General features: G+C 36.7%; 3 protein-coding genes across 3 annotated transcripts in view; all 3 read left to right on the top strand.

Moving 5' to 3' along the window:
• The window catches only part of LOC310724036 (craniofacial development protein 2-like), a 384,292-nt gene that overhangs the window by 44,392 nt on the left and 313,177 nt on the right, over window positions 1-26,723 (top strand). The window lies entirely within an intron of this gene.
• Window positions 1,248-25,468, top strand: LOC310724044 (claudin-7-like). Its single transcript, XM_083537805.1, has 6 exons — window positions 1,248-1,625; window positions 17,612-17,818; window positions 18,494-18,655; window positions 18,747-18,834; window positions 20,464-20,571; window positions 25,183-25,468. Exons 1-6 carry the CDS (start codon window positions 1,412-1,414, stop codon window positions 25,367-25,369), a joined length of 966 nt encoding a protein of 321 aa, XP_083393931.1. The 5' UTR covers window positions 1,248-1,411; the 3' UTR covers window positions 25,370-25,468.
• Window positions 6,994-15,530, top strand: LOC310724061 (claudin-10-like). Its single transcript, XM_083537828.1, has 5 exons — window positions 6,994-7,592; window positions 9,294-9,455; window positions 9,552-9,633; window positions 9,731-9,835; window positions 13,433-15,530. Exons 1-5 carry the CDS (start codon window positions 7,373-7,375, stop codon window positions 13,578-13,580), a joined length of 717 nt encoding a protein of 238 aa, XP_083393954.1. The 5' UTR covers window positions 6,994-7,372; the 3' UTR covers window positions 13,581-15,530.

The raw sequence follows: 26,723 nt of genomic DNA, 5'->3' as shown, positions 1-26,723 counted from the left end.
CTAAACATGTCACACTTCACACACTGAATGAACTGGATGTTCGCCATAGCAGAGAAATTACGTACCTTAATGTGGTTAATGTAGTGGGAATATGTTCATGATGGTGTCATAATCTAAGCATACTGTACCTTTCCTTCTTCTCCCCTGAGTTAATCATTTCCTATCTCTCCTAGGTCCTCCTTTCAGACGGCGTATTGGTGTGTCTAAAAGTATGTTCTCTTAACATCTTGTAATAAGTGAAGAAGGCAAACAGGATTCTTTACTTGGCCTGTTTAGCAACATGACCTGTAATATCACTCAGATGTTTCTTCATTCCATTAGATTGCTCAGCAGCTGAGTCTCATTGGGGTTATATTACATACCAATTTGTTGATTCAATTCAATTTAATTTATTTTTATTTGTATAGCGCTTTTAACAATGAACATTGTCTCAAAACGGCTTTACACAGATAATGTGGTGATGAAAAATTAATATGTTCTTTATAAGTAAGTTTGTCCCTGATGAGCAGCTGATGGCGACTGTGGCGAAGGAAAAACTCGCCGAGATGGCATAAGGAAGAAACCTTGAGAGGAACCAGACTCAAGAGGGAACCCATCTTCATCTGGGTTGCACCGAATGTCCATTTATTGCAGATATTGCGGGGTACAGTGATGGTGATCAGAAGCGAACTGTAGTCCTGAGTCAATGTAGCAGACTGTTGACATTAACTACAGTTCAATCTATCCTCAAAGTTCCCGTTCTTACTCCGGAATTTCATGGAACCACCCAAGGCATTGATGAGAAACCGTCCCCAGCTGCACAGAGTGGCCTCTTGTTTATTCACCATCTAGTGAGTATTTACTGTGCTTATTGACTTGTTCTGTTCGTTACTGTTTTACTTACATATTTACTTATGTTTCATGCTAATTGTAGCATTTTGATTCAACACTGCATTTGTCTTTGAATGAAAGTGAAGCCATCTTGAAAATTGAAAATGAAAACATTATAAAATTCTTTGCATTATATTGCATACAAGTGATGGTTGATGAATTTATGTAATTCGCTGTATAACAAGAAACGGTACATCTGTTTATGAACTTTGTCATGTTAACATTTAAAGGCTGACCAATTTGTTTTAAAAATGTTAATGTTGAACATATGATGTACTCAACCAAACAGCAAAGAAATGACAAAGCATTATCACAAGCTAAAAGAGTTCTTTTAATGACTAACCTCCAGTTCAGCCTCCATATATTTCTACACAGGTCCAGATATTTCTCTTGCTTATTACAGTAAAATTTAGCTTGACCAAGATGTCCACCTGGTAAATAATCACTTTGTAACACATGTCTCTTTTGTAATTCCATCGCCTCGTTGGCATTTAGGAACATCTGATTTTGAAATCTTTCTTTAAAAAGTTTTGTTTAAACAATGTCATGCAAGCAAATTATGGCATTATTGGCTGGATTAATGGGCTTGGGTGCTACTATTGGTGCTACTGTGTCTAACGAGTGGAAGAGCACGAGCAGAGCTTCATCTGTAATTACAGCCACCTGGGTTTTTCAAGGACTTTGGATGAGCTGTGCTGGAAATGCCATTGGAGCTGTGCATTGCAGGCAGCACCACACAATCTTCAAATTACAGGGTAAGACCAAACCTGTCATGGATTATCCACTCAATATATCTGCAAATTAATCATATTTTTAGGAAAAACAAAAGACTTGTAAGGTGTGATGTAAGGTGTAATTTAGTTGACCGAAATTTCCAAATATTATATTAAATATGTGAGAGTAATGATAAAGATAGAAAAAGGAAAAAACAGGATACTAATGACAATACAAATAATGTAAGGATTTGATAACGCCATCTTAATTGCTCATTTACAAATAGAATTACAATAGAAACTCAAAATCATTTTTTTATTTTACAAAATGATATTACAAAATTATCTGTGATAACATTATACATTTATTTATTTATTATTATTTATTTTTTATTGAAACATTTTACATTTTTATTGGAAATTACATTCTGACCAGCCACATTTAAATAAATAGGGTACATGTGATTTCAGCCTTTATTTTCTATACTGCAAAATATGATGATGACCCAATGATAAAGTCAAGATTGTATATTATCAGAATATTTGTTTAATTTTTAATTTTTTTATTTGGATATTTGCTGATCAACCATGAAGTTAAAAGCACTGACAGGTGAAGTAAATAACACTCATTATTTTGTGGTATGCAGTGGTTAATGACTACCAAAAGTGCCCCATGGAAGGACGAGGTATATTGATATACTCGAGGTACACTTATATTAATTTGAAATGAAACATCTGAATCAGAAGGGGTCTTACTGCCATGTGTGCTCACACACACATATAATTTGTTAGGCTCACGATGGTATATTTGTTTAATACTTGCTCCTGAGCAGCCTGAAGAAAGTTATCTATCTGAATCTAGGCCCATGAGATCATGGTAATGAAGGTGGAGCAATCTGCTCTCTACAGCTGCTGGGTAGTGCAACATGATGTGAATGATATAACAAAGCATGACTAAGCCAGCATCTGTACTGCACATCTGTACACTCTGAGGAAAGCAGAATTAGGCTTTCCCAGATATGGTAGTAGTTTTATGTCCTCAATTTCAATGAATCATATATGAAAAATGCAGTGTCTGCATCTTCATGCTCAAACAAAGCCAAGTAAAGCCAAAGTCAATGGTATGCATTAATTTGTATAAACTGGACTCCTCTGCCTGTCCTATCAATCCATCCTGCCATGGATACTTTTCCTATAACAACAGTAGTGTTTCTAACATAATCAAATATTGGAAACCTCTGAGCAAAAGAAAACTGATCCTCAAAAGGGGTAAAAGGGAAATGAGTTATGTGTGAAAGAAAGACTGGAAAGAGCAGGTGTGTGTGTGTGTGTGTGTGTGTGTGTGTGTGTGTGTGTGTGTGTGTGTGTGTGTGTGTGTGTGTGTGTGTGTTTGTGTGTGAGTGTGTGTGTGTGTGTGTGTGTGTGTGTGTGTGTGAGAGAGAAAGAGAGAGTGTGAGAGAGAGAGAGAGAGAGAGAGAGAGAGAGAGAGAGAGAGAGAGAGCGAGAGAGAGAGAGAGAGAGAGAGAGAGAGAACCCTCACAATTTCAAATCAACTTTTAAGTTGGCAGTGTTTTTGGGCTTTAGGGCTGCTGCATAATGAAACGATTAGATTGTATGCATTTAATTATAAATTAGCAGAAAGAACGTGTCTGTAGACTTCTGTTTTAATTCTGCTGCTAATATGATTTCCATTTACAATAGAGTAGTGAGTTTTAAAAGCAGCCATGCATGGACAAGCCGTGACACTACCTGAACTGCGCTTATCAAAACAGTTTATATGTTTTGGATTATGGCCTTTCAGGTTCATTTCAGTTAAAAAAAAACTTTGGAGAAGTATCTTTATATTTATTTATATATTTTTCAATGTTGGATGTGATGATATTCAATACATAGTTATAGAAATACTCGTGTACTTTATTCAATATGCACAAATCTTGTGCTAAAACTGGGATTAAAACCCACATATTAATTTGGAGAATGAAACCCTATCTTTCAACCAGGGTAACATCTGAACATCTAGAGGCTGTCAGATTTGACAAATCAGTTAACCTGACCCAGATGAACATTTTTTTTCATTTTTGTACACTTATTGACAAAAACACTAAGACTCAATAAACTGACATTTTAACTATTTAACTTTACTGGCAAATGCTTTTATTTAATGCAGTCAGAGTGCAAACAAAAAGTTAAGAATTTACCATTTGTTAAAATATTGTTTACTACATAATGTAAAATACATAATAAAAGCTTTGTTCTTAATGTGTTTTATTTAATATTAGCATACTAGGTCTTAATAAAGAGAGCAGCACTCCTGCGTGGAATGAGACCTAAACAACAAAACCCCTATTTAGAGAGAAGACTCCCCTTTAACCAGGAGAATGGTCAGAATCTTGAGTGCTTTAGACCACTTAACCATCTGTAGATATAGCTGCTTGTTTTCCCTCTTCACATCTTCATCCTGCCTATCTTCATCTTCAAGGATGCAGAGAGAGAGTCTATGCCAGACTCTCTTCACAGAGCACTAAGGACGAGAAATGTCTTCAGTTGGGCAGTAAGGAAGAGTGAATTATATAACAGGGGAGGGAGACTGGAAGATGGTTGTTATAAGTTCACCTGGCCTCTCCATAAAAAATAGTCAAGTCAAGTCAAGTCAAGTTTATTTGTATAGCGCTTTTCACAACAGACATTGTCTCAAAGCAGCTTTACAGCTTTACAGCTGAATTTAATAGCAGAAAGTTATGGGTCATCCAATCTCTTATTTCTTCAACACACTCAGTTATGCGAGCTAATTGAGCTGTATCACCTGGTTTGGATGAAATATATAGCTGGGTATCATCAGCATAACAATGGAAGCTAATTCCATGCCTTCTAATAATATTTCCTAATGGAAGCATGTATATTGTAAAAAGCAGGGGTCCTAGAACTGACCCTTGTGGCACGCCATAATTTACTAGCATTATCCTGGATAGCTCTCCATTTAAATCTACGAAATGGTAACGATTGGACAGGTAGGATTTAAACCAGCTTAATGCCTGTCCCTGAATACCGATGTAATTCTGTAAGCGATCGAGGAGAAGATCATGATCTATAGTGTCGAACGCAGCACTAAGATCTAGTAAAACTAATAGGGAGATGTAGCCTTGGTCTGAAGCTAAAAACAGGTCGTTAGTGATTGTAACTAGAGCAGTTTCTGTGCTATGATGGGGCCTAAAACCTGACTGAAACTCTTCAAATATATTGTTCTCCTGCAAGTGGTTACATAACTGGGCAACGACAATCTTTTCTAAAATCTTAGACATAAATGGGAGATTTGAAATTGGTCTGTAATTCGATAGCGTGTTTGGATCCAGATTAGGTTTTTTAATGAGTGGCTTAATAACTGCTAACTTGAGGGATTTAGGGACATGACCTAACGATAGTGAGGAGTTAATAATATTGAGAAGAGGCTCACCAGCTGTATATAACACTTCCTTCAGTAGTTTAGTGGGAATTGGATCTAACTGACATGTTGTTGATTTAGCTTTCATAATAGCATCATACAGCTCTTCCTGTCCTATACATGTAAAACAGTGTAGTTGTGGGGTTGTAAGTACGATTGTGTCGGGAGATGCTGTCAGAGGTTGAACTGCCACAATTGTTTTTCTATTTTTTCAGTGAAGAAATTCATAAAGTCTTCACTACTAAACTGTGATGGAACACATTTTTCAGATCCCTGATTTGTTGTTAATTTAGCGACTGTACTGAAAAGGAACCTGGGATTGTTTTTGTTATTTTCTATGAGTTTGCTCAGGTGTTCAGCTCTAGCAGCTTTTAGCGCCTGTCTGTAGCTAAGCATACTGTCTTTATACGCAATTCAAAAAATAGTGTCAAAGCACTAATAGCTCTTACCAGAGTTCCTCTCCAGGGGGGGCTACAGTCTCAGCAAAAAAATATTTTCTGCTCCATGCATTGTGAGGTTTTCTGTTCATTTGAATAAGATATATAATTTTAATGAGCCACATTACACTTTAGCAACTGGTGTTGAAAAAAGGTTTTGTTGACTTTATCCCAAAGGTGTTAAGTGGGGTTGAAGTCAAGCAGTCACTGTGTTCCACAAAGAAATAATGTATTTTATGGAAATGTATAGCTCATTTTTGTTCTCTTTGTTGTAGTGGATTGGGTTTAAATCCCTTAGTGCTAGTAAAGAGAAATCTTAATGCTGTATCATACAAGTGTACCTCATGCAATACTCCCACACTCTCAGTGTTATTTAAAATGGCACTAGACTACATTTCTCATAAGCCACACATAATTGGATCATGTTACATGACTGTTTAGCATTTGTCTCACATTCTCTCTTGTGCCTCTTCTGAAATCTTTGGGGAGGGGCTCCTATCCTGGCTAGAGTCATCTTCCACATTCCCAGCCCATGTGGGAAGTTTCTCTGTACCATGTAACTGCACCATGGTGTCATGGTGTAAATGTGTCTATTGTTTAATTGAAACTTCCAGCTACTTTCACTCCACCTAATTCTGTACTGTGTCAATTGAGCATCTGTTTTTTTTTAATCTATAGGTGGCAGTGATGAACAGATTTATAGTTTTGATTCATGCATGTTTATGTTCAATTCATTTCAATTCATTTTTATTTGTATAGCGCTTTAAAAAATGGACATTGTCTCAAAGCAGCTTTACACAGACAATGTGGTAATAAAGAATTAATAAGATGTTTTTTATAAGTGTAAGTTTGTTCCTGATGAGTGAGCCTGTGGCGACTGTGGCAAGGAAAATCTCCCTGAGATAGCATAAGGAAGAAACCTTGAGAGGAACCAGACTCAAGAGGAAACCCATCCTCATCTGGGTTGCACCGAATGTCTATTTATTACGGATATACGATGTTGCGGGGTGCAGTGATGGTAATCAGAAGAAAACTGTAGTCCTGAGTCAGTGTAGCAGACTGTTGACATTAACTACAATCCAAATCTATTCTCAAATTTCCTGTTCTAACTCCGTAATTTCATGGAACCCCAGGGCATTGATGAGAAACCATCCCCAGCTGCACAGAGTGGCCTCCAATCAAGGAGAACACCATCCAGAAGCAGGCCAGGACAAAGTGGGGAGATTCAAGGAGGGGAGAGGGGCAGGAAGAGTGGTCACTGGAACTTCAGAAAAATGTTTAACTCGACCAAGAGAGCGAGAGAGAGAAGAGAAGGAGTATTGTGCTGTCCCCAGAAAGCTGGCTGGAAGAACATATTATTAGTTTTATGTTTTAAAGAAATAATCTTTAAGAAATTCCATGTAGGAAATTTTATGTATTCAACTTCCATTATATACATGAGGTGTGGTCTAAAGAACCACACAAGACTCTAACAAAAATCTCTATTTGATCTGGCTCAGTTTAAAAAAAAAAGGGAAATAGTCATTATTCAAGAAATTCGTTTTTACATGGTGAATACTATAAATAGGTTTTCATATGTTATACATGTGTAATCAGTTTTTAAATTAAAAAGTGAGTCTTGTTTATTATTAAAACATTTGACCGTGTGTAAACAAAAAAATACAACACACTTTAACAGTCTATTAGCTATAAGCAGCTGTTGGACCAATTTGCATACCATGGTCACACAATGTCCTAAAGACCGATTTGTTGAAAATCTGTGACGAGTGATGGCCAAAACCCTCCCTAAAGAGCAGCCAATGTATGACTCATGTACACTTACATTATTTAACCTGGGTTATCCTGGATTACCTGTGAGAGGACCTGTTTTCTACGCAAGCAGACTTTGACAAAATAACTATTATAAAATAACAATGGGTAAAATGGTCACAGAAATATCAGCATTTCTTGTAGCCACAGCTGGATGGGTGTTGGTGTCTTCCACTTTACCAACAGACTACTGGAAGGTGTCTTCAAATGATGGCACAGTAATTACTACAGCTACCTTTTGGTGCAACCTCTGGAAGATTTGCGTGACTGATTCTACTGGAGTTTCCAACTGCAAAGACTTTCCTTCCATGCTCGCGTTAGACGGTTAGCCAGCTCTTTTCACTGAAATACTTTTTCATATAAGTGAAAGAGAGATAGTATATGTTAGTAAAAGAGTAACAGAGAATGTTTCTTCTAAAATGACAAAGAAATTTAAATGAAATTTAACCCAAAAGTGTAAAAAATAACCAAATGAAGGTAAAAATAAATTAGAAGATGGGTGCAGTTAAAAGTAGAAATTATCAGTCATGTTGTCATGTATTGCTTAGTTTAGTTTTTTTTTTTTAAGGTCAACTGTGATGCCTGTTCACTAATGAACATCATTTTCCAGCTCTTGGGAAAACCTGATTTAATGTACACTCATGGGAAATGACCCATGTTGATTCTCTTTTTAAAGGATGGCTTTAAATGATATAGGTTCAAAGTAGATGTGGAGAAATGAAGGGTGTAAAGACTTAAAACAAATGTTCAAACATGGCTTGTTATCTGCAAAACCTTAATTACATTATTATAGCATGTTTAATCAGGCATACATTGCTCAGTTTTACATTGCTTTACTACTGTGGTATGTGTAGTTAAAAAAAAAAATACTGGTAAATATAAAGAGTGCACACAATACTGTAGACTTTACCTTTAAGTTTTCACGAAACACAACAAAATATAAAAAGCAATTCCCACCCTATTCTTACCCATTTACCTAAAATAATGTTCAAGGATTTCTGCATTTCGGTTTGTGTTTAACAAGGTTGAAGATAAGAAAAAGGGGTTTTCAAATGGGCAGTGAGAAATAGTTTGCCTGCTGATGCATATCTCATTAAATTCAGAATTGTTACACCCAATGCAAAAGAGTGTAAATGCATGACTTTCAAGTTTCTCTTTAATCCTTTTTAAAGGCATAATTAGCTTTTCTGTTTCTTCTCCATTAAAGTTGGTTAATGTTTTATGAACAAGAAACAAATATTAAAAATAAAGCAACACTCAGACCTTCATGTCTTTCAAGGAAACCCCACTGGGACACAAAAACTCTGCACAGATGTACTAATGTACTAACCGTGATGTACTAATGTTGAGTAATTAATTGCAGTTGGTATTTGTTGGTATCAAAGGCATTATGTCTTTGGGTTGTCTGTCTATTTATGTGTATCTGTGCATTTGTCGAAGATTCATGTTAGTGTAATATCTTAAAGATCAGTATTTCAATGTTTGTAATGTTTATGGAATTATTACTAATACAAACAGGGTCATGGTCACAAGAGGTTTTGAATTTCTGCAAATGTCTGAAATGTTTTTCTTTAATGGTTTTCTTCTGGTTTGTCATATAGAGATGCTACATACTGTACACTTTCATTTGCAGGACCTGAAAACACAAGAGTCTGCCTTTATGCACATTTTGTCCTCCTGTCTGTCTGGGATCCTCATTGAGATAATATCTTAATGTTTGTAGGATTTATATAAAATTAACTTTCTAACCAGCACATAACTTGGTTATGTTTGGGAATCATTACAATAGGGTCATACAAAACCAGTTGCTATACTACATTGGCTGATTGCATGTTATTCTTGCCTGCATATTATAGATTTCATCTAAACATTTACTAGTCTGTTGCATATGTTAAATGTGATACCCTCCAAACATCCATTTGTCTGACTTTGCCATTATTTATGTCATTATTATTTACATTTTGCATGCATTAACTACAATAATTTAATATTTGAAAATACATATATGTAACTATTTTGTGAAAGGTTACATCCAGGTGTGCAGAGGACTGATGATCTCAGCTGTGTGTCTTGGTTTCTTTGCAACTGCATGTGCTCTGGTGGGAATGAAGTGTACCAAAATCGGAGGAAGTGATCAACTTAAAGCTCGAATTGCATGCTTTTCTGGACTTCAGTATTTTCTTGGTGGTGTGTAAACCTTTCTTTGAGCCAGCTGTGTTTGCAATGTGTTTGCGATGATGAATGAAACTCTGCTCAGGTAAACCAAACTTATTATAATTGCAGGTCTCTGCTCTTTGACTGCCTGCTCTCTGTATGCCAACAGGATCATGTCTGAATTTTTTGACCCCATGTTTGTGGACCAGAAGTATGTTCCTGATAATTTGACACAACATATAAAGATGTAACGAGTTTATTTAAGGTCAAACAGATGATTTGAGATCAACTGCTTTGTATCTTCTCAGGTATGAATTGGGGGCAGCATTATTCATAGGTTGGGCAGGATCTGCCCTGTGCATTCTGGGAGGGATTGTTTTCTTCTCATCACTGTTTGATGGTAATAGCAAAAGGTAATATGGAGAGACAAACAAATGTCCCCTATTGGTGAAACATGAAAACCTTACATTTGACAGGTTAACTTCTGATAACCGTATACATTTTCTGCACACAAATCAACTTATATATCTGTGGTTTCGTACTGTAGTATTACTTCTAACACAACACAATGTTGTCATTTTACAGAAAGTGTCATGTCAGAAACAGGAAGTACTTTTCTATTGTAAAGTATAAATTATTATTTAATTATTTAAGTGTTTATGTTGATGTTTTCACACATTTTAAAAGTTTTTTGAAAACACAATCATCAGACTCAATGCTACTATTCCTTGAACATTCTATTGTAATTAATGATTTATCAGATTTTATGACTTGTAAACAAAATTGCATTGAATCTGTAAAAGCACCTAATGATTATGTTTAAGATAAATTACAACCCAATTCAATGGATTTTGCTATAGACTAAAGGCATTTGGTGTTAAAATCAAAACATGAATATGAGTCCGCTTTATTTTTCTGATAGATACATCTAGATGTGTTAAATAACTTGGCACCTTCAGCTGCAGACCACCCAATATCCAGCATGTTTTGCAGATTTTTATCATAAGCAGATCCTTTATCATGAGCGGATCGTTTTTTATCTTTACATTTTGCCATTTCCATCATGTTGGTAGAGGTTAGTGTTGATATCAGAACTTATTTATTTTGATGATGAGTGGTTTTCATCTTGTGGGATGGTCTCTATTTTTCTGTTATGAACAAATAAAGTATTGACATTTGAAACATGTTTAGAATTAAACCAGAAACAGATATCAACTGCTATTAATTGTATAAACATTCACTTGAGCACAGTGCCATGGTTCTAAGTTGTTTAACACTTGATGCAGATGTAATAATCAGAAATTTGAAGCTCAAATTCCAATCTATATTCATCTTTTGATATAAAAAACAAAACAATTAATAACGCAAAAAAAACATAGAACTGGACAATGAAATAGTATCGGAGAAAACGTCCCTAGGTTACGTATGTAACCCTAGTTCCCTGAGGGAAAGAGACGCTGTGTCGAAGCGCTTTGGGAACACGCCCAAATGTTCACGCTCTGAAAGAATGCATGTAATCATAAAAAAATTGGACGCTGGCCGTCACCGGTGGGTTGACGTTACAACCAGGAGTATAAAACGCATATGAGTGAGGGCAGCAGCAGCTTCTGTAAGGGACAAGGAAGCACTGCAGGGATGCCAGAGGTGTGGCACAGAGACACAGTGTCTCGTTCCCTCAGGGAACTATGGTTAAATACATAACCTAGAGACGTTCCCTTTCAGGAACTCGTCGAAACGCTTTGGGAATGAGTGTCCAATCACGCCAGACTGACCAGTCCATGCCTAGTGTTTGTCTGTTAACACAGCTAGAGGAGGACTGAGGGGCCAGGAGTGGCACTGCAGTCTAGGTTTTAAAACCACACAAAGGTCAGCGGGGTGGACCAACTCGTAGCATTACATATGTCTTGGAGGGGAACTCCAGAGGACCAAGATTTTGAGGCAGCCACACTCCGGTTGGAGTGAGCTCTGACTTCGAAGCGGGGAGACCAGAGGACTCATAAGATGATGTGATAACATCAACAATCCACCTGCTCAGAGTCTGCTTATTAGCAGGATGGCCTCTCTTGGAAGGGCCATAGCAGATGAGCAGCTGATCGGTTCTTCTCAAGGATTCGTCCTGTCAACGTAGGTGTTGAGTGCCTGCACCAGACAGAGCCGGTTCAGTTTCTCCTGGTCTGGGGCCTAGAAAGGAGGAGGATAGAATAATCTTACGGGTCATAAGACACCCGAGGGCACCTTGGGGATGTAACCTGTACAGGGGTACAGGAAGGCACTAGCCATACCTGGGGTAAACTCCAGAAAGGAGGGGGCCATGGAAAGGGCCTACAGGTCCCCTACTCTATTGATAGAGCAGATGGCCAACAAGAACATGATCTTAATTGAAAGGTGCCTCTAAGATGCCTCGGGTAGAGGCTCAAAACGATGGCCAGGTGCCACGAAAAAAAAATGCTTTACAATCGGGTCTCTGCCCAGAGATTGCTCGGCCACTGTGGCATGATAAGCCGAAATGGCGGACGCGTAGACTAGTGTGGACTTAGCCAAACCCTTGGAGAACTGTCCCTGAAAAAAATCCAGCACTGAACCAAACGGGCAGTCAACTGGATCCAGCTGGTGGTGCTCACACCACGAGCAGAAAAGACGCCACTTGGCGGATACAACCTCCATGTAGAGGGAGCTCTGGAGTGGAGAATGGTCTCTACCATCTCATTGGAGAGACCAAAACCTTGAAGCTGTGCCCCCTCAGGGTCCCTGAGGGGGCCGGGACAGGGCGGGCAACAAATAGACCGGTGCAGCTCACCCCTTCATGGTCGGATCCCCAGAAAGTCCTATGTCATGACCTTTTCGTCAAAGCCTTTCTGTTGAAGATGACTGTCCTCAGATCTGTCACGTCACGAGTGCCATGCAGGATCCTTCAAAGGGGGCAAACGAGTCACAACGCTACATTTGGAACGTAGACACCTGTTTCTTATTCTCCTGAAACCTTTCAACCACTGAGCTTACAGAGGAGAGATCTCTGACAGAGTGTGCCACAGGTGCCTTTGTGTGGACACCAGGGCAGCCATAGACCACCCAATGGCCCTAGCAGTCTCTTTAGTGGCTTTGAGAGCCAGATCCGCACAGCAAAGCTTATCAATAAGCTTATCTGCCCGGGGCACCTCCCATATCCAACTCATGCAGCATGTCAGCCTGATATGCCTGCAACACCGTCATGGTGTGCAGGAATGCAGCGGCTTGACCTGCCGAAGCATAGACTTTACACACGAGTGCTGATGTATTGCGTAGGGGCTTCGGGGTAATGTCGGGGTCTTAAGAAAGGAGGCGATTCCGGGAGAGAGATAGGTGGCAAGTGTCTCTTCAACCCACAGCATTGCCTCATAACCATGTTCTTTTCACCCCATAATGTGGGAATACACAGTAGAACTGGGGGTGAAGGGGAAAAAAGCAGAAGAAGGCTTAACCCATGACCTGGACTCCTCGGTGTGCAGGTCAGGAGAAAAGGGAAGACACCAACACGGAGGTTGTGACATGGGTGTTAGAAAGCGTTCATCTAATTTACTAGATGAAAGCACTTTCTGCTCATGAACCCGCCAAGTAATATCGAGCTTGGCAACGCCACGCATTACAACTTCTGTAAGCTCCTCGGCCTTTCTGACTCTGCATGCTCCGCTCCCAAGCAAGCGACACACAAGCTGTGCATTTTTTGCTTGCTTTAATTTTTTTTTCTTTTTTCTTTTTCTTTTTTGACAAACAATCTGACACCCATCGGTGACAGCCAGTGTCCAATTATTGACTGATTACACACATTATTTCAGAGCATGAACACTCTGGCACATTCCCAAAGTGTTTTGACGCAGCTCGAGTTCCTAAAAGGGAACTATATAATGACTCCAAAAAGGTTTATAAAAAATAAGCACATAAGCACAATGTGGAAGTAATATAATATTCATATTATTAGTAATTAGTTTTAACTGAATCATTAAGGTTTACTAAAGTGTTGTTTTCTTCCACAGCTCAAATGAGAGGAATCGATATGTCTATAGTGCAACCTCTTATGTTTCTAAACCTGAGAAGAAACAAATCCATTCAACAAATGTCAGGAGGTCCCCAACAGAAGACAGCAGCACCTCAAAAAACTTTGATAAAAATGCCTATGTGTGATACACACACACACAAAAAAACTCCCACATTTCTTCTGTCAAAGACAATCTACTAAAGAGTTCATATAACAGGAAAACCAGTGGGATCATCCCCAAACCTAAGTTTTTGCATTAGAGAGTGTGCATTAGAACACAGTCTCCAGTAATAGTAATTATCATTGTCATCCTGGTATAGATCACAATCAAATAGAGCATTAAAATAAAAAATAAAAAAAAGTTGGAATGCTGGGTAAAATGTAAAAAAAATTATAATAATAATTAATTGCAAGTCTTCTAAACCTATATTTTATTCACAATACATCATAGTAAATATCAAATGTGTAAACTGAGAAAATGTACCATTTTTAGAAAATAATAAATTTGTAAGAAAAAATAAGGTAATTTTGTATTTCTTGGTTGCTGCACACATCGAGACACCTGGGATGGATCTTGAAAAAGGCCTTTCATATTTCATTTCACATAAAATAAAAAATATGACAAAAAAAGTCCCAAGGCAGCAAAAATCCTATTTCAGACACAAATAAGACAACATTTATTTCTCAATAGAATTCTTCTCTTGTAAAAGAAGAGGCAATATTACACAGCGTCCCAGCGATTTTTTTTTATACATTTTGTGGCTATCAAATACAAAAATTATTTATTTTTTTCTTAAAATGGTACATATCATCAGTACAAATATCTATTTTTTATGTTTTATTTTACACAGTGTTCTTTGGATTCAGGGTAATAATAAATATTTGATAAAAAATATATATCTTAGAGAAGAAATCGTAACAAGTGTAAAAGATTCAAGACAATGGGCAATCTTTTCAGAAGTGGACGTCCTTCATTTTCACATGACTAGTAACATTGATCATTAAAAAAATATATTTTTTTGGTAGGAATACTTAAGACAGATTTAAAAACTAAATTATTTGAAAAATTATTTTGTCTGCCAATTTACTTATAGAAATTATTATTAATTTTTGCAAAGCATAGTTCACATTTGAAGCATATACCCTGTTTATTCATGGAGTTGCAGATTTTAACCCAGATTTATTTTTTGTTTTTATTTTTTTTAACTAAATTCATATTTAACATTTTATCTTGTCAAATGTTCTGCCAAAAGTGGATGTTATGGTTGTAGTGTAAAATGCTTTTGGGAAAAGTTTGAATAGAAAAAATTGGACTGTCAAAGAACTATGAAAGTTTATGAACAAGAGTATATGTAAACAAACACAGATATTATATTTCCCATTTAAAATGTAGAGGTCACGCTACATGAAAGGCTCTATTTTAATATTGCTTTTATGATGTTAATAAGTTATCAGCTACCACTCATTCATATATTTAGTTGACAATTCATCAAATATAATTATTACTTAGTTTCAGATTAAGTATTTTGTCATGGATTAATGAGTAGCTGAAATTGAATTTCATCAGTATGCGATCAAAGTATGACAAACTTTTTATTTGTGTATTGAATCCCTCAGAATTAAAAAAATATATTTTTGGGTTACTTGTTTTTGTTTTCTTTAAAATCATTTGCTATAATGTCAACAGAACTAAAACTGTAAAGTCATTTGTGTATGAAAACTATTTTGCTTGGAAGAACTTTTGTACAAAATTATTAAAGTTTTTAATTGCTGAATTAATAATCAATTATGTTTTACTCTAATAATACTGTATATAATGTAGTGATACTTGGATTGAAAACACCAGTAGTCAACACCAGCTTAGTGTCAGAGTGCCAACATCCGCAAAACAAATTAAAAGCTCTCTCAAGCTTGAGTCTGGCCTGTGAATGATTTGTAACCTGTTTCCTACATGTTAAAAAACACTTGATCAATAGACCGTAAACTTTAGGTTTATATGTTCCATTCATTTATTTTCCATCTGTTTTTTATTAACTTTTCGTAACTTGTAAAGTAGCTTAAATATGCATTCTCATAAGTCAATGTGGAGTCAGTGGCGTGCAGTGTGAAAACAAACAAAAGAGCTTTTTTACTGAAATTGTCATAAACTTGTCATAATCTTTTGGGAATTTATTACTCCAAAGCAATATATTATTTCTTTTCGATGTATAATATATTAGTAACTGATGCTTACTTCAAGTTCAATATAAAAATATAATAAATATGAAATGCAATAAATAATGCTGTATTAAACATTTTTTTATAATAATATATAATAATTGACTTAGATACTGTATATGATTTGCACTAATTCCCATAAAATTTCACTCATAATATGCAATAAGATTATACAATTATTTATAATTAAACAATATAAAGCTTAAAACATTTTTAGAAGGTTGTGAATTTTCCAGGTAAGTCTATAGGTTTAAATTTAGCTCTCAAGGTCAATTGAAGGAAATGATCCAGGGTCAAATAACTTATGAGATAAAACATTTGCCAGCTTTAGCAACAGGGACTTTGACAAAATGCCTGCTGTAGTTAATGATCAGCAACCAAAGATTTCTTGCTCAATACTTGGAAAAGCTACTCAGTAGTTCCACACATAACAATTCACACTTCAAAATCAAATGTTCAGACATTAAAACAGCTTCCATTGCGTTTTCAGACATTTCCCAGACCATATAGCAGGTATACTGTGAACTGAATTCCCCTCCCAATATTTTTCCCACTTTTGCAAAACTTTTAGTAAGGGTGCTTAACAACTTTATTTTCATTACACATGTACAAGTACAAGGTGACGAAATGCAGTTTAGGTCTAACCAGAAGTTCAATAGCAGCAAGTGCAGAATATACAGTGTTTAAATAAGCTTCATGAGTTAAATAAAATGGTATTATAGGAGAAATTTTCAGATGTGTATGTACTATAAACATAATATACATATGGCTATTATTATAAACTGAAATTTACAGAAGTTTCATTTGTTAATGAACAAATAAGAGCATCCAGCAGTTTGGAACCAAGCTGGAGATTGCACATGTTTTTATTATACCCAAAATAATCACTACAGTAACACAAAGCCAATGAACAAACAAATTAACACACACACACACACACACACACACACACACACACACACACACACACACACACACACACAAACGAAACTGTGAAGCTCAACAAAAATAGGAGAAACAAATAAATGTGTACACATACATTTATTTATTTGTTTGCTTATAATTATTCTGCCTATAATTAACTGTTTGTGTAAAGTTATACAGTGCCAGGTGACAGAAACAGAGAAGGTTGTTGTGGTAAACGCTTTTATTTAACTGGTTTATCAGAAAAAAAGACTTGGTGTGTCCGTTGTGAAAACATAGCTGAATAGATACTTCACAGTGAGTGTATGTTTGGAGTGTGCTTATAGAGAGGTGAGTGTTGCTAGATACCAGGAGTGTGCAGTGAGTAATCTGAGTAATCTGAATGTGACATTGAGCATGATGCGTGGGTTCTGTATTCTAATCCAGAATATTCAGATGTACACAACATGTTTTTCTCATGTCTGTATGTATTTATTATTTGCTTATTTCTGGGTTATCCAGTTTTCTCAACAAAAAAAAACTAAACATAAAATGTGTATTATAATACATGTGAATACTGTATATTGGCAGTAATAGTATATTGCCCATAAAGAACAAACAAAATAAAACAAAATAGTAAATACATTATCTGTAATATTGCTTGTTATTTATTCACTGCAGTTTTAAATACAGAAGTCATGTGTGCATCTCATTATAGGTATTATATATTATAGTATTGTTATTTCAGAGAACAAGGACAATTGTAAGACTACCCTCATTTTATGTTGGATGCATGCTCCTTCACATTTACAGTAAACATGCCTTGTGATTAGCATGACAACAAACACGAACTCATACTGCACTCGCACATTTTCGTCAAGTTTAATAAACACACATAAACACGCCCACAGGCTGTGTCTTCTCAGGTTTAAACCTGTTATTCTCCACAGCAGAAGACATCTTTAAGCAATCACATTATATTTCTAAACGATCAGAACCAAGAAGATTACAATGAACATAATGCTTATACAAGTGTTTGGCTTCTTGATATCCACAGTTGGATGGTTTTTGGTCTGCTGTACCACGGTGATGGATTATTGGAGGGTTAGCTACATAGGTGGCCAAGGAGGCTCCTGGGTCATTAATGCTGCATGGTACTGGTCCACTCTATGGAGAGAGTGCTATACAGACTCCAGTGATGTAGCCAACTGCAGGGACTATGACACCATGTGGGTTGTGAGGCCTGAAACTAGAACAGACCAGAGTAAGTAGATCGGAAATATGCACCACAATTTATTTGTAAGTTACAGAATAGAAATAATGCTGGAGTGAGTAATATAATTTTTTTTCCCCACACAGTATGCGCAGCTAGTCATTTGCTTCACAAAGAGAACTGGGCAAAAGAAATGTTCCTCTACTGTTGCATCAAACTTTTTTTAAAATAAGGTTATACATTGCAGTCTAGTAATAATTAAAGTAATTTTTTTTAATGTTATGTTTTATACTTTGGCACAATGAATGGCTGTAACAGCTGCTAGAAGCGAATGAATTCAGCGTGTAGTAGAACAATCATCACTGATCCTCAACAAAACAACTCTTGTTATTATTTGATTTCCCCAAATGTATATTTAATGTTCGACAAATTATTGATATATTGGATGTTTCACATGTAATTATTTAAAATATACATTTTTAGCTATTTATCCAGCTATTTATAAATGAAGAAAGCATTCAGTGACATGAACAAAATTATAATGGATTTATCATTATATGTATAGCGGCAACCTATAGCTACTGAGAGGCTAAGCAGCAGGACAAAGTTTCATTTCTCAGCATTTAAAACCATGTAGATTTATTACACACATTAAAAAAAAATAATAATGATTCAAATGCCTAGCTCAGTTGACACCAATCATTTTTTCCTCTTTCTTATGAACAGGACCCCTGCAGGCTGTGCGGGCTTTGCTGCTTGTTGGGATGTTTGTGGGATTTTTTGCCGCCATACTTTGCTTCATTGGGATGGACTGCACATATATCGGTGGACATGAGAGAAAAAAGTGCAGATTATTGTTAATAGGATCTGCTCTTCATTTTACTGGAGGTATGAAAGTCAAAATATTAAAACTTAAATATTCAATATTCTCAAGATGTTTTTTCATGCCTATTGTGATGCTTTATTTTTTCTCAACAAGGTGTGTCTTGCTTTGCTGCTTATTGCTTATACACTGCTAGACTGGGCACAGTACTATTTACACAGATGGCTGATGCACGCATCTTAAGGTATTCATCTCTGTCTCTACTGTAAGATCTAATTTGTCACAGATGTGGAATTTATGATTACCCTCCTAAAAAACACAATAGGAACATCATACATTTTTTTCCCCATTTTCCATTACATAGTTTGTTTTGTGTAAATCTTTAAATCATTATAAAAAATGCAGTGTAGAAACCTACTGGAATCTAGAGGCTTAATGGTATTCTTATATTTCCTGTCAGTGTCCAGTACCAACATGTGAAGTATTTGTCCTCTATTGGTCCCTGATGGTATGCACTAGACATATAAGGTCACAGAGAGAAGCCAAAGATAGAGATACAAAGGGACCTTTTTTTTTTTTTTTTTTTTTTTAATTAAAACTAACAAATACCATTGTAAATATTAAATCGATTACAAATACAATGTAGGGAAATTATATACATTTTATATATACATAATTTTTTGTGTGTATATATATATATATATATATATATATATATATATATATATATATATATATATATATATATATATATATATATATTAGGGGTGGCACAGTACATGGAAAAACACTCGAACCGTTCGGTTCGCTTGTCTCGGTTCGGTTTGTGTGTGCGTCGCACGGTTCAAGTTTCGCCTCAGACAGTTTCACGTGAACATGCATATAGACAGTAAAAGTTGAGTAAGGAGTGCTGCAGAAATGGCAAGTGGAGGAGATAATGAAGGCTGCCCGGAGTTGGCGGATGCGCCCGCGTCTTTCAAAACTGGTGTGTGGGAACATTTTTATTGTTACTTACGATGACAACGGAAATAAAACTGTAGATAGAACTGCGACTGTGTGCAAGCATTGTGCAAAATGCATTCAATATGCTAATGGCAACACTTCTAATATAACAGTTTATTTGAGAAGACATCACGCCAATGTGTCGATACAAACAGCACAAACAGGAGAGAGCCGGTTGCAGCGTGAATGAGTGTGAAGGATTTCGTCAGCTGATGAATGTACTCGAGCCGCGGTTTAATATTCCCTCTCGCTGACACTTTTTTTTTTTCGCCAAATAAACGAAAAGCATGTCATTATCAATGTCTTCTCTCTTGTTGTATCAAAATCTCACCTAGCTTTTACTCAGGGATGGTCCCAATAATGTGATTAATAAAGCTAATAAGCTATATATCAAATGCTGAAGGGAATTTCTGGAGTGTTGAAGATTAAAAGAAAAAATAACAAGAACCGCACAGAACCGAAAACCGTGACCCTAAAACCGTGATACGAACCGAACCGTGGGTTTTGTGAAATATATATATATATTTCATATATATATATATATATATATATATATATATATATATATATATATATATATATATATATATATATATATATATATATATATATATATATATATATAAGGCTGTTTTTTTTTATTATTAAATATTCACATCCAGAGCAAATAATAAGGAAACAATTTTGATACAGTTAATGTTTGCATTTATATATATATTTATATTGGATATTTTATATTATATAAATGTATATATTTTTTGGTTTAGTCAATACCATATGATATTGAATGTACATGATAATTCTTTTTACCTGAAAAAGAGTTATGTTCTAAAGCCATTCATTAATTATGTTTTTTTTTTGTTTTTTATAGGTTTTACATAGGTCTTCCAGTATTCTTTGGTTTGATAGGCAGTACTTCCATAATCCTAGGCTCTGTTCTGTATTTTGTGACTCTCTACAGGATCTGCCAAACAGAAAGGTAACATTTGAATACATCATATTTCCAGAAACATCCTGTATTGAAATAAAATGTCACTGGTCAAGACAAACCACTGTTATACACATCTTTAAATAGGCTGCTCCTTTAGTTATTTATAGAAACATAAAGTAGCAAGGCTAGCCATCAAAATGGCCTTTTGAGGGCTACTGAACCGAGCCGCACAGGTACTTTTACCTCAATTTTACTTGCTCAACAACTCAGAAATTAAGCATTCAGCTTTAGGGCATTTACTATATACTGTAAGTATCACATCTATATGTGGTTCTTTTACAAACTGTTACAACAATATGGAAACACATAGTTGCATAGAATGTCTTGGAATGCTGTAGTATTACAAGTTCCATTCACTGGGAGTGGAAGAACACGAGAGTCGTGCACAGAGACCTGATCTCAACCTCACTAAACTACCACCAACACCACATTTAATATCCAGCCATTTAGCTTCAATTTCTTAAATGAAATGTAAACAAATCTGATGGTCATGTTTGCAGACTTTGTGTTACAGCTTTTAATAATTGATTTTTTTTATGCCAGGAAATTTGTTTAAATCCACTCACATTTGTACATTTTACAGTTTAATATATATAAAGGGATTGTAAAATAAATGGCATTTGGGAGTTCTTCTGATTCTTAATTGTCATCTCAATCATTTTAATCTACCATAATTTCCGGACTATAAAGCGTACCCCTTATATAGGCCGCACCCACTGAATTTGACAAAGATTTGTATTTTTAACATAAATAAGCCGCACCTGTCTATAAGCTGCAGGTGTCTACACTGAAACTAATGAACTTTACACAGGCTTTAACAAAAGACACTAAATGCAATATGTTGCGCTTCTATTAGGAGCATAGCGGTATTTTGGGAATACAGCATGCCACTGCATAATTCCGGTATTACTGCGCGTGTGGAGACTGAGGATTATGCCCTTTTTATTTTCTGATGCTCATTTCTAAGTTTCTTTGACTAACCCATAACGCTGTTGCCAAGAAAAATAAAAAAGCACGAGTTTTGGAAACCTGTCTGTACTTATATGATTTCTGTTGCAACTGGAGTTAGCGAGCTTTCCCATAATCCAGACTCAACGCGCGACAACGGCTTGTATCTAAACAGTAGCCTACCAAGTAAGTCATTGTTCACTGTCTTCCTCCTTCCTTCCACAACTACAGTGGTACCTTGACCTAGGAGTGCATTAATGTACGAGTTTTCTGTGGTACAAGCGGTCACTCGGTCGATTTTTTTGCTTTGTTACACAAGCAAAAACTTGAGGTACGAGCTCGAGACGCCGCTGCTAGATGGCGAAGCGAAGCCAGAAAGTGAAGATTGTGACGATAAGCAAATTAAGATAAGCAAAGAAGAAAAAGTTTAAATTTTAAAGTTAAGGGACCCGTAGTGTTCAGTAGTGATAGTAAAAAACGAGTTTTCCCTCCGCCTCCGCTTATCGCCTCTACCCCCCTCCACACACCCACACACACACGCGCACCCCACCGGCGTTTTCGTTAGCTCAAGTCGTCTCATCTCCAAGGTAAATACACTGAATAAAACCTTATTATATCTTTACATACTTACCCAGCCATTAGGGAGGCACAAGCCAGTGCACTCTTAGTGCCGGTCCCAAGCCCGGGTAAATAGGGAGGGTTGCGTTATGAAGGGCATCCAGCGTAAAACATGTGCCAAATCAAATCTGCGGATCACAAATAAGATTTTCATACCAGATCGTTCGAGGCCTTAAGGAGAGGAATGTGAAAGGGCAGATGGTGGTAGATTTTGCTAAAAGGATGGAAATGGCAGTGGTGAACACGTATTTTAAGAAGAAGGATGATTATAGGGTGACGTATAAGAGTGGAGGAAGGTGCACACAGGTGGACTATGTTCTATGCAGGAGATGCAACCTGAAGGAGATTGGAGACTGTGAGGTGTTGGCAGGGAACAGTGTAGCTAGACAGCATTGGATAGTGGTCTGTAGGATGGTTTTGGTGGCGAAGAAGAAGAGAATGAGAGTGAGGACTGAAAGAAGAATGAGATGGTGGAAACTGAAGGAGGAAGAGTGTAGTGTGAGGTTCAGGGAAGAGGTCAGACAGGGGCTCGGTGATGGTGAAGAGGTATTGGGTGATTGGGAAACTACTGCAGGAGTGATGAGGGAGGCAGCTAGAAAAGTACTTGGTGTGACATCTGGAAATAGAAAGGAAAACAAGTAGACGTGGTGGTGGAATGAGGAAGTGCAGGAGAGCATAAGGAGAAAGAGGTTGGCAAAACAGAAGTGGGATAGACAGAGTGATGAGAAAAGTAGGCAGGAGTACAAGGAGATGCGGCAGCAGGTAAAGAGGGATGTAGCGAAAGCCAAGGAAAAGGCATACGAGGAGCTGTATGAGAGGTTGGACACTAAGGAAGGAGAAAAGGATTTATACCGATTGGCCAGGCAGAGGGACCGAGCTGGGAAGGATGTGCTGCAAGTTAGAGTAATAAAGGATGGAGAGGGAAATGTATTGACTAGTGAGGAGAGTGTGTTGAGAGGGTGGAGGGAATATTTTGAGCAGCTGATGAATGAGGAAAATCAGAGAGAGAGAAGGTTGGATGATGTGGAGTTGGTAAAGCAGGATGTAGATAGGATTAGTAAGGAGGAAGTGAGAGCAGCGATTAAGAGGATGGAGAGTGGAAAGTAGGTTGTACCAGATGACATACCTGTAGAAGCATGGAGATGTTTAGGAGAGATGGCAGTGGAGTTTTTAACCAGATTGTTTAACAAGATTTTGCAAGGTGGGAGAATGCCTGAGGAATGGAGAAGGAGTGTGCTGGTACCGATCTTTAAGCATAAAGGAGATGTGCAGTCTTGCAGTAACTACAGGGGAATTAAGTTGATCAGTCACACCATGAAGTTATGGGAAAGAGTAGTGGAAGCCAGGTTGAGAGAAGAGGTGACCATCTGTGAGCTACAGTATTGTTTCATGCCGAGGAAGTGCACCACAGATGCCTTATGTGCTTTGAGGATGTTGATGGAGAAGTATAGAGAAGGACAGAAGGAATTGCATTGTGTTTTTACATTGTATACTGTATGAGGAAGTCAGGTGTGTCAGAGAAGTATGTGAGGGTGGTGCAGAACATGTATGAGGACAGTGTGACAGCAGTGAAGTGTGCAGTAGGAACGACAGACTGGTTTAGGGTGAGGGTTGGACTACATCAAGGATCGGCCCTAAACCCTTTCCTGTTTGCAGTGGTGATGGACAGGTTGACGGACGAGGTCAGACAGGAGTCTCCCTGGACTATGATGTTTGCGGATGATATTGTGATTTGTGGTGAGAGTAGTGAGCAGGTTGAGAAGAGCCTGGAGAGGTGGAGATATGCGCTGGAGAGAAGGGGAATGAAACTCAGTAGGAGTAAGACAGAATACATGTGTGTCAATGAGAGGGAGGGCAGTGGAGTGGTGCGGTTGCAGGGAGAAGAGGTGGAGGAGTTCAGGTATCTGGGGTCAACAGTGCAAAGTAATGGAGAGTGTGTTAGAGAAGTGAAGAAAAGAGTGCAGGCAGGGTGGTATGGATGTTGTATGGATTAAAGACAGTGGCATTGAGTAGAAGACAGGAGGTGGAGCTGGAGGTAGGAAGGACAAGATTAGAAATGAGTTTATTAGAGGGACAGCGCATGTAGGATGTTTTGGTGACAAGGTGAGGGAGCCGAGATTGAGATGGTTTGGACATGTGCAGAGGAGGGATATGAGTTATACTGGTAGACAAATGCTGAGGATGGAGCCACCAGGTAGGAGGAAAAGAGGAAGGCCAAGGAGGAGGTTCATGGATGTGCAGGTAGTTGGTGTGAAAGAGGCAGATGTAGAGGACAGAGTTGTATGGTGACGGATGATCCGCTGTGAAAGAAGAAGCAGAAGAAGATATCTTTACATACTCTTTCTATTATGTTTTTATACAAGATTTGTTATTTAGAAATGTATTTTCCAATTTAATAACATGAAACATAAAAACGGGGTGTCATTTTGAGGGTTGGAATGGATTAATGCCATTTTAAGTATTTTCAATATGGAAAACTGATTTGATGTGCGAGCAAATTAAGATATGAGCTCGTCCACAGAACGAATTAAACTCGTAGGTCAAGGTACCACTGTATTACTCTGGGGAGTTTATCTTTTGTCATCGTCGTGCGCCACCAGTGGAAGTTTTTTCTCCCGATGCCGTGCAGCTCAGAACACAGGTGAAGTGCGTTTTTTCGTTTCCGTTCGGAAATTTCATTGGTCTTTCATATGTCTCTCAGTTTTTTGGTTTGAAGTTTGTGAAACCGGGAAAACCATATATTAGCCGCTTCTTTGTTTAAGCCGCGGGGTTCAAAACGTGGGGAAAAAGTAGCGGCTTATAGTCCGAAAAATACGGTAATTATTCTACTCTTCATGCATTATGCATTATTGTCAATGCATTAAAGAACACATTTTTAACTTGAATTCATAAATCTTTATTGAAAATGTTTATTGTATTGGTGTAAGGTAAGCAATAAAGTAACTTTACTAAAGTTACTAAAGTAAGAAACTTTATGGTTTATTTTATTGAGATGCAAAGATGCTCACTCATGTGTTAATCTTTGAACTGCAGAGAGATGGACATTCCTGCTTCAAGAAAATACTGGACTCCTAAGACATACAAGGCACAGAGGAAAGGTCAAACATTATACAACAGTGACAATGCAGCATCCATCCAATCAATGACCTCCAGCCAAGCTTCGAGTAGCCAAGTATCGAGAAGTTCTCTTGTTCTGTCTGATGAAGATTCTTTTGTTTGAATGCAGAAGCGGAGAAAATATTTCCAACACTGTAAATATTATTTGTTAACATTAAAGGAAAGCAACAAACTATAAAGCTTGGTACAGTACTGATCTAAACATTTCTTTTTATAAATGTACACACTTCTGTTACAATTTCAGGATTTAATGATACAAAAAAAAAAAAACATGGTGAAGCATGGTGGTGATGAAATCATGTTATGTGGCTGCTTTTCTTTAGGTGGGACTGTGGTCTAGACACAACAGATGGAATAATAAATAGCTCCAAGTACCATTCTATTCTGGCACAAATCCTGCACACCTTCTTGATAAGGATATTTTTCAGCATTAACTAAAGTACAAATTTAAGTAAAAAAAAAAAAAAAGCACATTAGAAGGCCCAGATATAAACTTATTATAACATAACTATAGACAGGAGACTTTGAAAATTCTATTGGATAGATATGGGGCATTTTGTAAACGACTCAAATAAAAAAATGTCAATCATATTTTTCATTCAGGATATGTAACTTTTTTATCTTGTAGTCCTGAAAGAATCTTTCACAAAAAAAATGTTTTGTTGCAAAAAGCTCTTTTAAAAAATGATTAGTTAAATGGTACACACGTGTTCAGTAAGCCTAATATACATTATCCTTTGAAGGTTCTTTGTTGCTTTTGGTTAAATTTTTTCAGTTGCTATAATCAAAATAAAGTAAAAAAATTTTTTAACATGTCCTGTTATGTGTTGCATTCTAGTACTGGAGAAAAGACATTTTGTTCCAATGTATTTTATATATAAATATAATACATAAATACAATAGAAATAGAAATAAAATATTCTATATATTCATATAGGAATCACAATAAAAACCCATAACAGCCTATACATTTGACAGAGTAGTGTGTATTTTATGTATCCAATCTAGTTCACTGCAATGGTTGTAACTGTTACTTTTGTGAGAATAATACAATTATAGCACTTTTAATTTTTGTATGATAAAATATGGCATTATAGTTAAAAATACATGTATTAATTTTGCATATTTTATCACAATTACAGAGAGAAAAATAATAAATTTCATATTTTAATTTTAAAACAATTCATGACCGAAATTCATTCAATCAAAAATAAAGCGTTTTTCTCATGCATCACTACGTAGAAATTTCCCCACTGTGGGACGAATAAAGGTTTATCTTACATATCATGAACCAAGTTGGATTATCCCAAATGAATTATGCCTATTTAAATTATGTAAACTTTGAGAACCAACAACCATGGTAATGTTTGCAACTAATCTAGATAATGGAGGTGGTGTTTACAGTAACAGTACTGTGCGAAAAAAAACTGTAAAAACTATAACTGGGAGTGAATATA

The sequence above is a fragment of the Silurus aristotelis genome (genome assembly GCF_946808225.1).
Source record: "Silurus aristotelis genome assembly, chromosome: 3".
Classification (NCBI taxonomy): domain Eukaryota; kingdom Metazoa; phylum Chordata; class Actinopteri; order Siluriformes; family Siluridae; genus Silurus; species Silurus aristotelis.
This window is presented reverse-complemented; position numbering and strand designations above follow the sequence as displayed.

What these genes read in the sequence shown, in the direction of transcription:
- LOC310724061 (XM_083537828.1), top strand. Translation starts at nt 7,373, where the DNA reads ATGGGTAAAATGGTCACAGAAATATCAGCATTTCTTGTAGCCACAGCT. An exon ending in CCCATGTTTGTGGACCAGAA is followed by an intron (nt 9,634 to 9,730) that starts GTATGTTCCTGA and finishes GTATCTTCTCAG; the next exon opens with GTATGAATTGGGGGCAGCAT. An exon ending in TTTGATGGTAATAGCAAAAG is followed by an intron (nt 9,836 to 13,432) that starts GTAATATGGAGA and finishes TTTCTTCCACAG; the next exon opens with CTCAAATGAGAGGAATCGAT.
- LOC310724044 (XM_083537805.1), top strand. Translation starts at nt 1,412, where the DNA reads ATGTCATGCAAGCAAATTATGGCATTATTGGCTGGATTAATGGGCTTG. An exon ending in TGAAACTAGAACAGACCAGA is followed by an intron (nt 17,819 to 18,493) that starts GTAAGTAGATCG and finishes TCTTATGAACAG; the next exon opens with GACCCCTGCAGGCTGTGCGG. An exon ending in AGGATCTGCCAAACAGAAAG is followed by an intron (nt 20,572 to 25,182) that starts GTAACATTTGAA and finishes TTTGAACTGCAG; the next exon opens with AGAGATGGACATTCCTGCTT.